This window comes from Dermatophagoides farinae, chromosome 2, assembly GCF_024713945.1.
Source record: "Dermatophagoides farinae isolate YC_2012a chromosome 2, ASM2471394v1, whole genome shotgun sequence".
In the NCBI taxonomy this organism is placed as follows: domain Eukaryota; kingdom Metazoa; phylum Arthropoda; class Arachnida; order Sarcoptiformes; family Pyroglyphidae; genus Dermatophagoides; species Dermatophagoides farinae.
This window is the reverse complement of record NC_134678.1, coordinates 7,575,152-7,588,189: the sequence shown is the minus strand read 5'-3', so window position 1 is coordinate 7,588,189 and position 13,038 is coordinate 7,575,152. Positions and strand designations below refer to the sequence as shown.

At 29.8% G+C, this 13,038-nt stretch overlaps 1 protein-coding gene across 1 annotated transcript; it reads right to left on the bottom strand.

Moving 5' to 3' along the window:
* Positions 1-5,640: 5,640 nt before the first annotated feature.
* LOC124499016 (putative extracellular sulfatase Sulf-1 homolog) lies at positions 5,641-12,902 on the bottom strand. The gene is given in 15 exon segments (XM_075735590.1): positions 5,641-6,188; positions 6,264-6,329; positions 6,429-6,768; positions 6,895-7,037; positions 7,268-8,727; positions 8,789-8,980; positions 9,055-9,196; positions 9,259-9,313; positions 9,315-9,444; positions 9,513-9,931; positions 9,986-10,049; positions 10,111-10,869; positions 11,874-11,995; positions 12,073-12,513; positions 12,601-12,902. Coding segments are annotated over 10 exon segments (3,150 nt in total). The 5' UTR covers positions 10,419-10,869; positions 11,874-11,995; positions 12,073-12,513; positions 12,601-12,902; the 3' UTR covers positions 5,641-6,188; positions 6,264-6,329; positions 6,429-6,531.
* Between the last annotated feature and the right edge of the window lie 136 nt (positions 12,903-13,038).

Below are 13,038 nucleotides of genomic sequence, written 5' to 3'. Positions count from 1 at the left end.
TTTATAATCACACACACACACAGACTCATTTTTTTCTGTTCAAATTTTTTTTTTCGATGATGGGTGTGTTCACACATATTCTCAACACACACACGAACACACCCTACCATTGATTCATTCATCCACAATCGTGTTGTAATCATCATCATCATCATCATCGTTTTTTTCAGCTTTTCAAAATAAACACTAATGAAAACGTGAATATTATGAAAAAAAAAACACAGGGAAAACACACACACACACAGACTGCAAAAAAAAGAATAAAATCGTTCATCACTTGTCATCATACAATCGATGTATCGATATTATTGTTTTCCCCTTTACATCTTCGATCTTCCTATTCTTTCTCTATCTTGTTCTCATATATATTATATAAATATTAATAAATCTTCTATATTATAAATAACAAAACCAAAAAAAAAAAAAAAAAAAAAAATTCGTTATTGATTGATCTAGTTATCGCGCACGCTTGTTAATTTTTGCTGCTGCTGTTGCTTGTTTGTTTTTATTGCCACGAAATTCATTCATTTCGTCAAAATAAATGAATGAAAAATGTTCGTTGTGTTTGAATAATAATAATAATATTTATCATTATCATTATAACGTCATCATCATGGTTAAATGGAGTTTCATGTGCCAAACTAATTTATATAAATTTGTATTTCTTTAACACTAAGTGGATTCACGTGTTCGTGACCATCTCATATATTATATCCGTTCTTGTTTTAATCTGTTTATATTTTTGTTTCTATAAATAATCCTTCCATTCAAACATACAGACACACACACACAATGAATTGAAAAATGAGCAAAAAAATCAAATCAAGAATCAAACAAATGAATGGATCGAAAAAAAAAATTTTTGTTTGTCAAAACAAAGGTCAAAATTTCACTGATTTTTTTTCATTTTTAAACTTGGTTAAGCGATATTTTTTTTGTGGCGCTCGCGAGCGCCACAAAAAAAAAATTTTGGGCGTGTAACGTGATATGTGAAAGGATTTAAATAATGAGTTGCAATTTTTTTTCATTCATTTTGAGTTCGTTTTGTGTTTTGAAATGATTATTATATTCGATTTATGGTCCGTTTTCTTTTATGACAATTTTTTTCCCACTTCAAATGAAGGTTTTTTTTGTTTTGTTTTCGTTCGACCATCATTTACATCAAGTAATCATCAGAATTTTTTTTTTGTCATAATGCCCAAAAAATGTATAAAAACCATGTGTGTCGTTTGTGTTTGTGGAGAACAAAAAAAAAACGATCCAAATTTTGCAACTGGAAAAAAAATTAAATTTGATTGAAATTTAATGACAATGGTAATAATAATAATGAATGATGATTGTTTCAAATTTCTACCATTATTAATCATATACAAAATTTTATATTCCAAACATTTTAGTTTCCCAAAATTCCAACATCAAAAACTTTTGCCCTTGGTAAGTTATATGAATCAATCTTAATTTTTCTTCCAACCATTCATAACCATTGATTTTTTTTTATGAATTTCTCAATGATTTGATGAAATAATTTTGTTTTGATTTTTGCAGACCAGTTTGTCTATCATTATCATCATTTTTGTTGTTATCAAATCAAATCATTTGCCTGTTTTGTTGTTGTTGTTTGACAATCATCATCATCATCATCATAATAGGATAGATGCTTTGTTCATTTTATTGTCTGTTCAGGGTTCTGTTCTGTTTCTCTTTGTTGTTGTTGTTGTTGTTCTTCGAAAAAAAGAAAAAAAAAATTCAATCCCTTCTTGTCATGTCAATTTTCATCACTTTTTCTTTTTCTTGTTTTTTTTCATGATCAACAACAACAACAACAACATCATCATCATTGTTGATGATGTTTATTTGTATGTATATGAAAATATGGATGCATTATTCTTCTTTTACCAATTTCTTCATCCCTATTCATTCATTCATTCATTTTGATTGACAGTTTCAAAAAGTTGTCCAAGTTTTTCTTTCTATTCAAAGCCTGTTGTTGTTGTTGTAGTTGTTTAAAGTTAAATTCTCTTCTTGAAAAAACGAACAACAACAAGCGAAAGAAAAAATAATGAACAACAACAACCTATGGCAGCAGCTAACGAAACTCTGTTTTGTTAGTGTTGTTGTTGTTGTTGTTTTTTTTTTCTTCGTTTCGTTTAAATTGATTGATTTGATTGAACCAACTGAGAAAAAAAAATGTACATGGTAAAAAAAATTGAATGCAAATGTGTTTGGCGACAATTTATTGCATTCGATGATGATGATGATGATCTTCATCGAATCATATCTACGACAATTTTTTTTTTTTTTTTGGTTACCAAAGAAAAAAGTTGTTTTTTTTTCTTCACAACCATAATGTCTTGTCGTTTGTGTGTGTGTGTGTGTATGATGAAATGAAATGAAATGTCTCTTTACATATTTACAAAGATCTTATCGATAAATGACTTGATACTTTTTTTCATTGATTTCACATTGATGATAATCAACCACAAATATCCGGAATATTCATCATTTTGATTTGTATTCATTTATTTATTTATTTAGACATCGATACAGATGCTGATGATTTTTTTTCTTTTTTGCTTTCTTGGTCTGATTATTGTCATACTGTTTAGTTAATAGAATCGATGATTGAATATATCGAATGATGATGATAATAATGTAAATTGAAAAAAAAATCTTTGCCCATACTCACAACGTGTATGAATGAATTTGATTAAACAAATCAATGTCTTTGTCGTTATTGAATTCACTGATGATGGATAATGGACGAATAGTAGTCAATTATGCATCAACATCATTGGATGATGATGGTGCCAATTGTTTTGTTCGACGATGATGATGATTGTTTTTTGTTTTGTTTTGTTTTTTACATCACAATTATTTCCATATTTTCATAAACTATAAAACCTTCATTTTGACATATTATTTTTCCTATTTGAACAACAATTTTCGAAAACAAAAAAAAATATATTCCAATTTGATGTTGATTTTTTATGAAATTCATCAAGTAAAAAAACAGCCTAAAGACGACGATGATGATGATAATGACCATATATAATTATTTAAATGATGATTGCAAACAATTTCACTTTATCTGACCAATTCCGTGTTTGCAAATGAATTGATCATTTTTTTTATTTTCTGTTCTCCGTTTATTCAATGATTCAGAAAAATTTTCCATTAGAATAATCGGCTATTTTCATTGATTGGCAATTTTTTTTCTCGATAACTTTATGTCTCATTTGTGATTTTTTTTTTGTTTTTTGTTGTTGATTGTCATACAATGATAATGATCATTAAATTTTTTTTTCATTTCTTTTTGTTGTTGTTGTTGATGATGATAATAATGTCATCACTCAATTTTTGTGACCATAAAATGTATTCATTCATTCATTCACTGTCTATGCGGCGGTGTGTGTGTGTGTGTTTTGTGCATAATCAATCTTTGACAATTGACACCATCATCATCGTCAATGATAATGAATTCTGATAATGATATATATAGTTTATCTATCGATCTCAATTTTGATTCATTTTATTTTTTTTCCTGTATTCCATATGCCATTATCTGTGGCTACAATCAATTCAAGTCACACAGGTATCATTGTATTTTGCTTCTTTCTTTGATTGAAAAGTTTGATTTTTGGTTATTATTTTCGCTCTATGTGTGTGTATGTTTGATTCAATCGAATTGATTGAATAATTTTGTCCAAATCGACCATTGTGTTTCACTATGTATCGTGTAGGTTTTTTTTTGTATTTCTGCCTGTCGCTACATTCTATTTCTTTCTTTGTTCCTCTTTTTTTCTTATCAAAATCTATTATTCTAGCCAATATTTGATATCTGTATCCTCGTTCTTTTTTTTTGTTTGATAACAAATTTATTCATTGATTTTTTTTTCGTCGATTTGCTTCATATCATCATCATCATCAGATTGGACCACCATCAATCGATATATATTATATGTATTATATGTATTGGTTTGTGATTTGTCATAGAAAATGTTTTGATTTGAAAAAAAAAAGAAAAATGACATTAAATCAAAACAATCTTTGTATTTGTTTTTTTTGTTCATTCAAAATAAAAAAAAAATTCAAACCGGTATCACCGAAACAATATCGAAAAACCAAAAAAAAAAAAAATTTGATTCAAACAATAAATCTTGGGGTGTGTGTTTGTGAATATATAATATTTCGTAATTTGCCACCACCCTTTTCATTGAATCGAATCGAATTTGATTAGATCGATTATTGCGTGATTTTTTTTTTCTTCTTCTCTATCCAACTTTCTTCTTGTTTTTTTTTGTGTGTGTATGTGTGTGTTACAATTGCCAATTGACAAGATAAATAAGGTTTCGCCTGTATATGGTTTTTTTTAAAGTGTGTTTGTTTGGATGAAAAAAAACATCAAATGTTTTTTTTCTCTCGTATCCCGTTGTTGTTGTTGTTGAATCACAAAAATCACACACACACAACACAACCGACAAGGTCAATTTTACGAAATCAGATTACCCTGATTTCAATTGTTTTTTTTTAAATTTTATTTGTTGAATCGACACACAATAAAGGATTCTTAAGGATTTTTTTCCCCATTCGCATTAAACAATTGATTTGATTATTGTAAAATATGAAATATATTTTCTCATGTCAATATTGGTCTCTATTCATTTGCTTATTTTTTTTTGTCTGTTCGATGATGATTGATTTGATCATATACACACCATAATCACATGGATCGTCGTCATCATTTTTGTTTTCTACCTGAATTTTCAATCGATGATGATATGACGGTGATGGTGGTTGTTTTTTTTGTTGTTATTGTACATAAGGTTAGGCATGCTCATGGAAAACAAATTTTCATTTTTTCAGTCATTCGTTTGTTTTCAAACAATTTCTCATTCATTATATATCAATATATCAGTATGATGATGATGACGATGAAGCTGATTGATCAATAATAAATACTAAACAACAACAACAAAAAGAATGATTTATTACGATTTGATGATGAGGATGTTGTGATATTGATCGAAAATCTCTAAAATGGCTCATTCCATTTCTTTGTTTTATCAGACAAGAAAAAAATTTTTTTTTTCCCCACTAATTCTTTAGTGATTTGGATTTAATTTCTTTTGTTTTGTGTTAAGAAAATCCTTTCTAACAAGCTAAACGCGTGTATTTATATATTTTTTTTCGTCATTATCGAAAGAAACCGTCTTTTTCTTGGTATTTTTCTTGTTGATTGATGGCTAAAGATAATAGCATCATTTTTTTAAAAAAAACTTGCTGCTTATTAAACACACTCACAGTTTATTACATAGAGAGAGAGATGGCCATTATAAGCAATTTTTTTTGTTTTTTTTTTGTTCCTCATATGTTTTTCATCATCATCACCATGATGATGATGATGAAAAAAAGAATATGAGAAGAGTGAACAAAAAAAAAACAAAACAAAAGCTAGAAGCTATCACGATTATTATATCCAATCCAATCATATTATGATGAAAATGAAACGTTAAAAAAAATCCACATGATCCATTCTCTAACTGGATTGATGGATAGATTGATTCATTCATCAGTGGCACTTATTGATAATCATTCATTCAAACCAATTATCATCATCATTATCGTCATTCAAAATGGCCATTTATATATTAAAAGCATTTACATTATCATCATGTTTTAATACACGCAAAGAAAATTAGTATATAATCGTGATGATATTTTGAAACAATAACAAAGAAGAAAAATTCTTTTTTTTTACAAGATTCATCATCATATACAGATACAAATATGGTAACAATAATATTGCACGTGGTCTCGTATTTTGTTACAAACATCCACAATGTTGATGTGTGATTGATTCAATAATGGTGATGATGATGATGATAGCCACATCGGGTAATCGTTTTTTTTCTCTCGAACAACAGTCATGAATTATTATCACATTTTGACTACCAAATTTAGGTTTTTTTGTTCATTTGTAAAAAAGACAATGTGGAGAAAATCTTTCTTTTTTTACTTTCTTTCATTTTCTTTCAATAATGATGATCTATTCATATATATCATTGTTATTAAATGATTTTATTCATCTTCATTTTTTTTTATCATGCAATGCTAAATTTCCCGACCACAAATTATCGTTTATAGTGAATGGAAATCAATATTCAATTGTTCTTTAGCGAATGGTATCTCTGAAAGTTATGCAGAAAACTAAATGTTAGTTGATTCATCATCATCATCATAAATATATAATCGACACAAATTACCTTATTTTTCACACATCTTTTCCATGATTCGGGCTCATGATTTGACCATTCTGTTTCAATTTCTCTCTGTTTTCAATTGAATTCAAAATGAAACATGTGTCACTTTAGGCTTGAACGAGCAAAACGTTTTTTTCTTTCAAAAGAAAGATAATCGATTGTTTTTACCTTTATATACATTGTATATACATTTTATCGATCACTTATCGCATTTATATGATGGTGATGATTGTTTCGTGTTTTTTTTCTCTGTCAAATATTCTCTTTACTATTATCTGATTGACGATGAAATCAATCGCTGTGACGATGTTCGAAATGGCAAAGATTTTAAAGTTTTTTTCTTTGAAATCAAATTGGTTGATGATTGAATATTGTCGACGATTGTCGATGAAACGGCATTATTGGTGGTGGAACAATCGAATGCTCCGGAACAGGATTTTAATCGTGCCAATTGTCGGCTCATTTCTTCGACAACATTAAAATCTAAATCAAAAATCAAGTTTCGTAGCTAATGTAAATGTGTGTGTGTGAATGAAAGAGGAGAAAGAAAGAAAAAAAATATGTAGGTTAACTTGATTTTTTTTTTAAAAATGGCGAAACAATAGAAACATCAATAATCCATTGTATTTATTACCTGAAATGGATCCTTATCCAAATCATAATATGTAATAAAACCGGTGACAAATTCACAATATAAATTATTATGTGTTTCATTGATGGTTCGCATGCACCAAAATGAAGAGTTGAGTGAATTTTGGCAAAAACAAAATGGTCCATCTTTGTGAATTGAAGAAATCAAAAAAAAAAAAAAAAAAAATTTCGTTCATGGATGTCGTATAAGTGGTGTGTGTTCGTTTGTTTGTGTGGTGGAAGGACGTCGATAGTGTGATGTGATGTTAATGATGACAGTCGTGAATGGATTTCATTCGAAAAAAAAGAAATAAAAAGAAAGAAAAAAATAAGTTTCCATTGTCGTTGTGCCATCGTCGCTATCATCAAAAACTTACTTGTCCATAACGGTGGCGTTTTCCAATGATCGTTATCGTGGGTGAAACAATTCATATGTCCATTGGCTGCCATTTTACATTCAGTCTTTGCAAATTTATCTTGTCGGCGAATTTTCTTCTCTCGACGCCGTAGCCAACGTTTTAGATTGAATGGCGTTCGATGACGATGATGATGATGATGATGGCCAGCATAATTGTTATTATGATTATTGCCAACATCATCATCATCATCATCAATGAATATAATTTTTGATTCGACCATCATCGATGATGATGGTCGAATAAGCCGTCGTCGTCCCATTCCATCGTGATACAGATCACTAACATTTTCCTTGTTGTTGTTATCGTTGTTCATTTCTTTATTATGATGATCATCATAATAATTGTCCTCACTGTTTTCGTTGTTGTTGTTGTTGTAGTTGTCACTGTCATCATCATCATTGTCTTGGATGATAGTGGTGGTGGCAATTGATTTCGGACAAAAACATTCATTTTCTTCATTCAATATTTTTGGGTTTGATTTTTTGCCTAAAACCAATGGATTCGACGACGACGACAAAGACGATGATGATGACGATGGCCTATTTTCATTGATATATCTCCGTATTCCTTTCAACTCAGATAAACGTCGTTGTAATTCAATGATTGCAGCATTAATATAATCTTTCTTTTCACGCCATACTTGATGATTTGAATAGATTTCCTCTGAACATTCTATCGAAAAATTACTACGAGTTACTGTACAAAATGTACGATTTAGATAATCGGTATAATTAGCCAGGTCAGCGAATGTATCATAGTCATCAGGATTATTATTGTCTAGTATCGATACCAGTTGGCTAGTAGTAATATTGGCCAAATTATTATTATTGTTCGGCGACAATAATCGATTATCGTGGTTAGAATTATTATTATTCGATTCAATCGATAAACTGGATGATGATGATGATTTTGAAATTTCAATCAATTTTTTCATTTCATAAACACCTTGAACATCAAAATCAATATCGATTGATAATCTATTATCCGGGAGGCGTAAAACAAATTTATCACTTCGACGCGCACGATTTGAAAAATTTTTAGATCTCATTTCACGCTTTTGTTGCTGTTTGCGTCGCATCTTTTTCAGACGTCGATGATGATAATCCATTTTTAGTGTTCGTATCGAATCGATATTTCTTTTTAAAACACTTGTGGTCGATAATGGTGGACAAATGCATTCACCTTGTGAATTTTTTTGTGAACGAATAAAATTTTTACGATTGATTGATGGACATTTACGAATTCGTTGTACACCATTAATATTAACGAAACATTCGAAACGTTGATTAGCACGACAAGGACTTTGATATTCCGATTTCAGGCATTGAAATTGTAGCCATTGTTTTTTCCCAACAATTGGAATCAATAGACGATCAATATTATTGTGTTTATTATGGCTATTGAATGTTTGAAATTTCCTGAATAAATAAACCGACGACATGATTAAAGTGAAAAATTAAATTTTTCCAAAACACATACCCTCTTTCCACTAAAAATGTGTCTCTTTTCATCAATTTCAAACGTTCGATATTCTTCTCAGAAGAATTTTCATTCATTAACAATCGGATATATGGTAAAAATGATATACCATCCATATGTTCTGGTATTCTTATGCCGGCAATATCCAACAATGTTGGCGCAATATCGATATTCAGAACTATTTGCTGTAATCTAGTTTTATAAAAAGAAAAAACATGTTTTAATAATATATAATCTCCATAAAATTATAATAAAAAACTCTTTACATTTTACCAGATGGAACATTTGGACCACGAATAAAAAATGGAACACGTATATCAAATTCGAATGGCATTGCTTTTCCTTTGACTAGACCGAATTGACCCAGATGATATCCATGATCAGAAGTGTAAATAATATAAGTGTTATCTAAACAAAACGATTTGATCATTGTTATGTAATGTGTAAACAAACAAGTGTACTGTGTTTACCAAGTTCATTTAAATTTTTAAGCTCTTGAAATATTTGATTTACAGCTTCATCGATCCGATTGTAATGTTTGTAAACGTTTTGCATTCAAAAAATCGGTAAATTCCTGATGAATGTGGCTCATTTTGTCCGTATTCCTTAATAGCCATTGTTTATCGCCATTTGGTGCATAATTCCAGCTCATGGTCCTAAAAACAATAAAGTAAATATATTTAATGAAAAATTCATCAATTTCAAATTTCTATTCTGAACAAACCTATGACTTTTTTCATTCATAAATAGATTCTGATATTGTGGTGCTGAATCTTCTGGCCCATGTGGTGATGGAAATGACAATACCATTAGATAAGGTTTGGAATTGAAAAAACGTTTTGAATAACGAATAAATTGTAGACTATCATTCAGTATTAGATCTGGATAATAATCAAGATGATAATCGAAACCATGACGAATTTTATCACCATTAACATTCAATGTATAATTATAATAACGAGAATTTCTGATCAATGCTGACCAATCGGACCAACCGGGTGGTATATAGCTACCATTATATTCATTCAGATATTTACCAAAATAAGCGGTACGATATCCACCAAAATCACGTAAATATGTGGCAAATGTTTGACGTTCATGTGTTTGTTGCCATTGTGTTGAGCTACAATTTTCACCATTTGTCTGAAATGGAAAAATTTTATTTTTAAAAAAATGGTTTAACCAGGTTCAACTCACATAAACATTATGATTATGGACATAAAGACCGGTTAATATTGAACTACGACTAGGACAGCACATTCTGTGTGAGAAGAAAAAAAGAACATTTTGAAACAATTCATTATAGAATAAAATTAATTTACGGAGTAGTTGAATAAGCATTTTTCACGTGGACACCTTGATTGGCCATTATTTTCATGGTTTTTGGCATATAATTCATTGATCCTAATTCAATGTCTTGATCATCGGTCAAAATGAATATAATGTTTGGTTTTTTCGTTGGTGATGAATTATTTTTTCGACGTTTATGATGATTAAGCTGATTTTGATCAATTGACGATATTGATTCATCGATCATCGGTTGTACACCATAAGAATAATTTTCAAAAAATGGTAACATTGGATTTTGTGAATAATAATGACTAGAAAAATTTCTCCACATTGATTTCATTGTCTTGTTATCCAATGATTTCAGATGTTTATCGCCATTAATTTTTCATTAATATAAGATTTTGTTGTCTAAGAAATTTCATAAATTTTCGTTGTAATCGATGTCGATGTTTATGTTTACGATAATGATGATTTTTTGATTTGTTTTTCATTTGTTGTTGTTGTTGTTGTTTTCGTAATTTCCGTTTGGCAACATTATTATTATTGTTATTGTTATATATGAACGGTTCGATAGAAGAAGAAATATTCTTGCTTGATGGTGATGGTATCGGTGTAATGTATAAAATTTTTGTCCATTCATCATCATCATTAATGTTAATACTGTCATTTTGTTCATCGAAATTGGATAAAATTTCATCATCACAGGAAATTTGGTTGATCAAAAACAAATAACAAAAACAATAATAAAGGCTATATATTATAAACATTTTCATGTTTCGTGGTTGATAAAGCTGCAAAGAAAAAATCAGAAATTAATCGAAAAAGAAAAAATTGTTACAATTTAACGAGATGAATTTCTAAACATAAAATGTAAACACAATTTGTATATGTGTGTTGTATTTGTATACACATAAAACCACCAATACGATTGTCAAACAAAACTTGATATTCTAAATAAGGAATCTCGGAGCTTGCAAATTTTCAAATTTCATCCCATTGATAAAAATGAAAACGAGAGAAAAAAAAATATTCGCCCACGATTTCCGACACACACACAAACACACACCATCAATACAATTGATGTCTTTTTGGGGCGTAATTTCCGGCGATTATAAATTGAAACAATTAGCTCAATTATGGACAGAAATCTTGATTTTGGTAAAAAACAAGTTAGAATGACAACAAGAAATGAATCATGAGTCGATTCTTGTTTTTATTTTCTATTGTGGCCGAACTAGGATCTAACGATCAAATTATTCGAGTGATTTTACAGGTGTTGTGTTTTTGTACATTTCACACCTTCAAAAAAAATTATTCAAGATAAAAGAGATTTTAATAGGGTGGACACAATAAAAACACATATCATAAAAAGTGTTCGGACCTAAATAAACGAATAATTCTTGTTGTCATGTGAATATGATTATGACGGACAAGAAAAGAGAAAAAAAAACACCGATCCAAAAAGGCTTGAGGCACATTTGACGAAGCCAAATGACAATTATTATCATTTTATTACTATATACTACAGAGTGACAATCGGTCAACTCGGCTTGTGGTCAAATATTCGATATTTGCTATTGGCCACATACAACGCGGAGTGCGGTCATCAACAGAAAATTGTTAAAAACAAAATACAAAAATGACCGAAAACAATTCATGAATCAATAATGATTAAATAAATATCGAATTCTTGCCTTTCGAATATTTTTCAATTAAAACAAAAATAGACCATTTAGGTAATTATAATCATCATTAAGCTTGATTTATATAGAAAGTCAGTTTTCTTTCGACATACCTTTTAGATTGATGTGATTTCGGTTTGATTAAATTTGTCGGTCACAAAGAGATTCATTAATTTGATGATCAAATTGAAAATGGTAAAATCACGAATTTCAATAAAATAAACAATGTTGGAAGCTAATGAATGTGAAAAAAAATGGAATCAACAACAACAATAACAAAATGAATCAAACAAAAAAAGAAAAAAAACTCACCAAAAAAAACAACACACTCTTTCTTGCCGAATATATTCTCATCATTGTGAACAAAGCACATACAAATATACAATACACACACACACACACATGAACATTAGACACGCACAATTTATGGAGACTCGGCCAGTGAATAGTGAAAAATCGGTGATCTCGCTCCTGTCAGCTGGCAGCTTGAATCGTTTTTTTTCATCATCATCATCATCATTCATTCGTTCATTCATATTATTCATTCATTTTTTTTCTTACTTTGGTCGGTTGATTGGTTGGTTCGTTTGTTTGTTCGGGCTGTTCATTTTGTTGTTTACCACTTTCATGCCATCTTGCATCATTCATTCAGTGGATAGCCGTCGCTGTTTCAGTTAGTTTCCAAACGAGCAATGCGTTTTCTTTCAAACCATCATCATCATCATGATTTATTTAAGCCAGTCGTTTTCGCTTCTGACAATTACAATTTAAATAAAAATTCAATTCAATCAAGTTCGATGATTGAAATTAATGGCAATTGCAGCCACAGCTGGGACGTACTTTGTGAACATGATGAGCAAACTGCTAGTCGAGAAAACGGATGGTGCTGGTTTTGTGCCGTTATTTTTACAAGAATTACAAATTATTGCTAATCAATTTGATGTGCATGTGCTGCTACCTGTTATCATTAAAATAAACTATTTGATCAGAACCGGCGCCATCCTTTCACAGTAATAGTAACTACAAATCAGAGCATATTCAACAGGTGATCGACGGCGTCAAAAATTTCAAAAATGTGTAAATATAGGCGTCGTCGTCAACAGATGGCGACACTAGTTTTAAATTAAAATTTTAACGTTATGAATTGGCACCACTTGCATCGTAAATATCTGGTAAATGATGAGCTGTATTATGTATTTTAGTATTGTAATCACGCAACAATCACATCATCATCATCATCAGGTCATAGATCACGATATATCACGTTTTCTGGCTTCG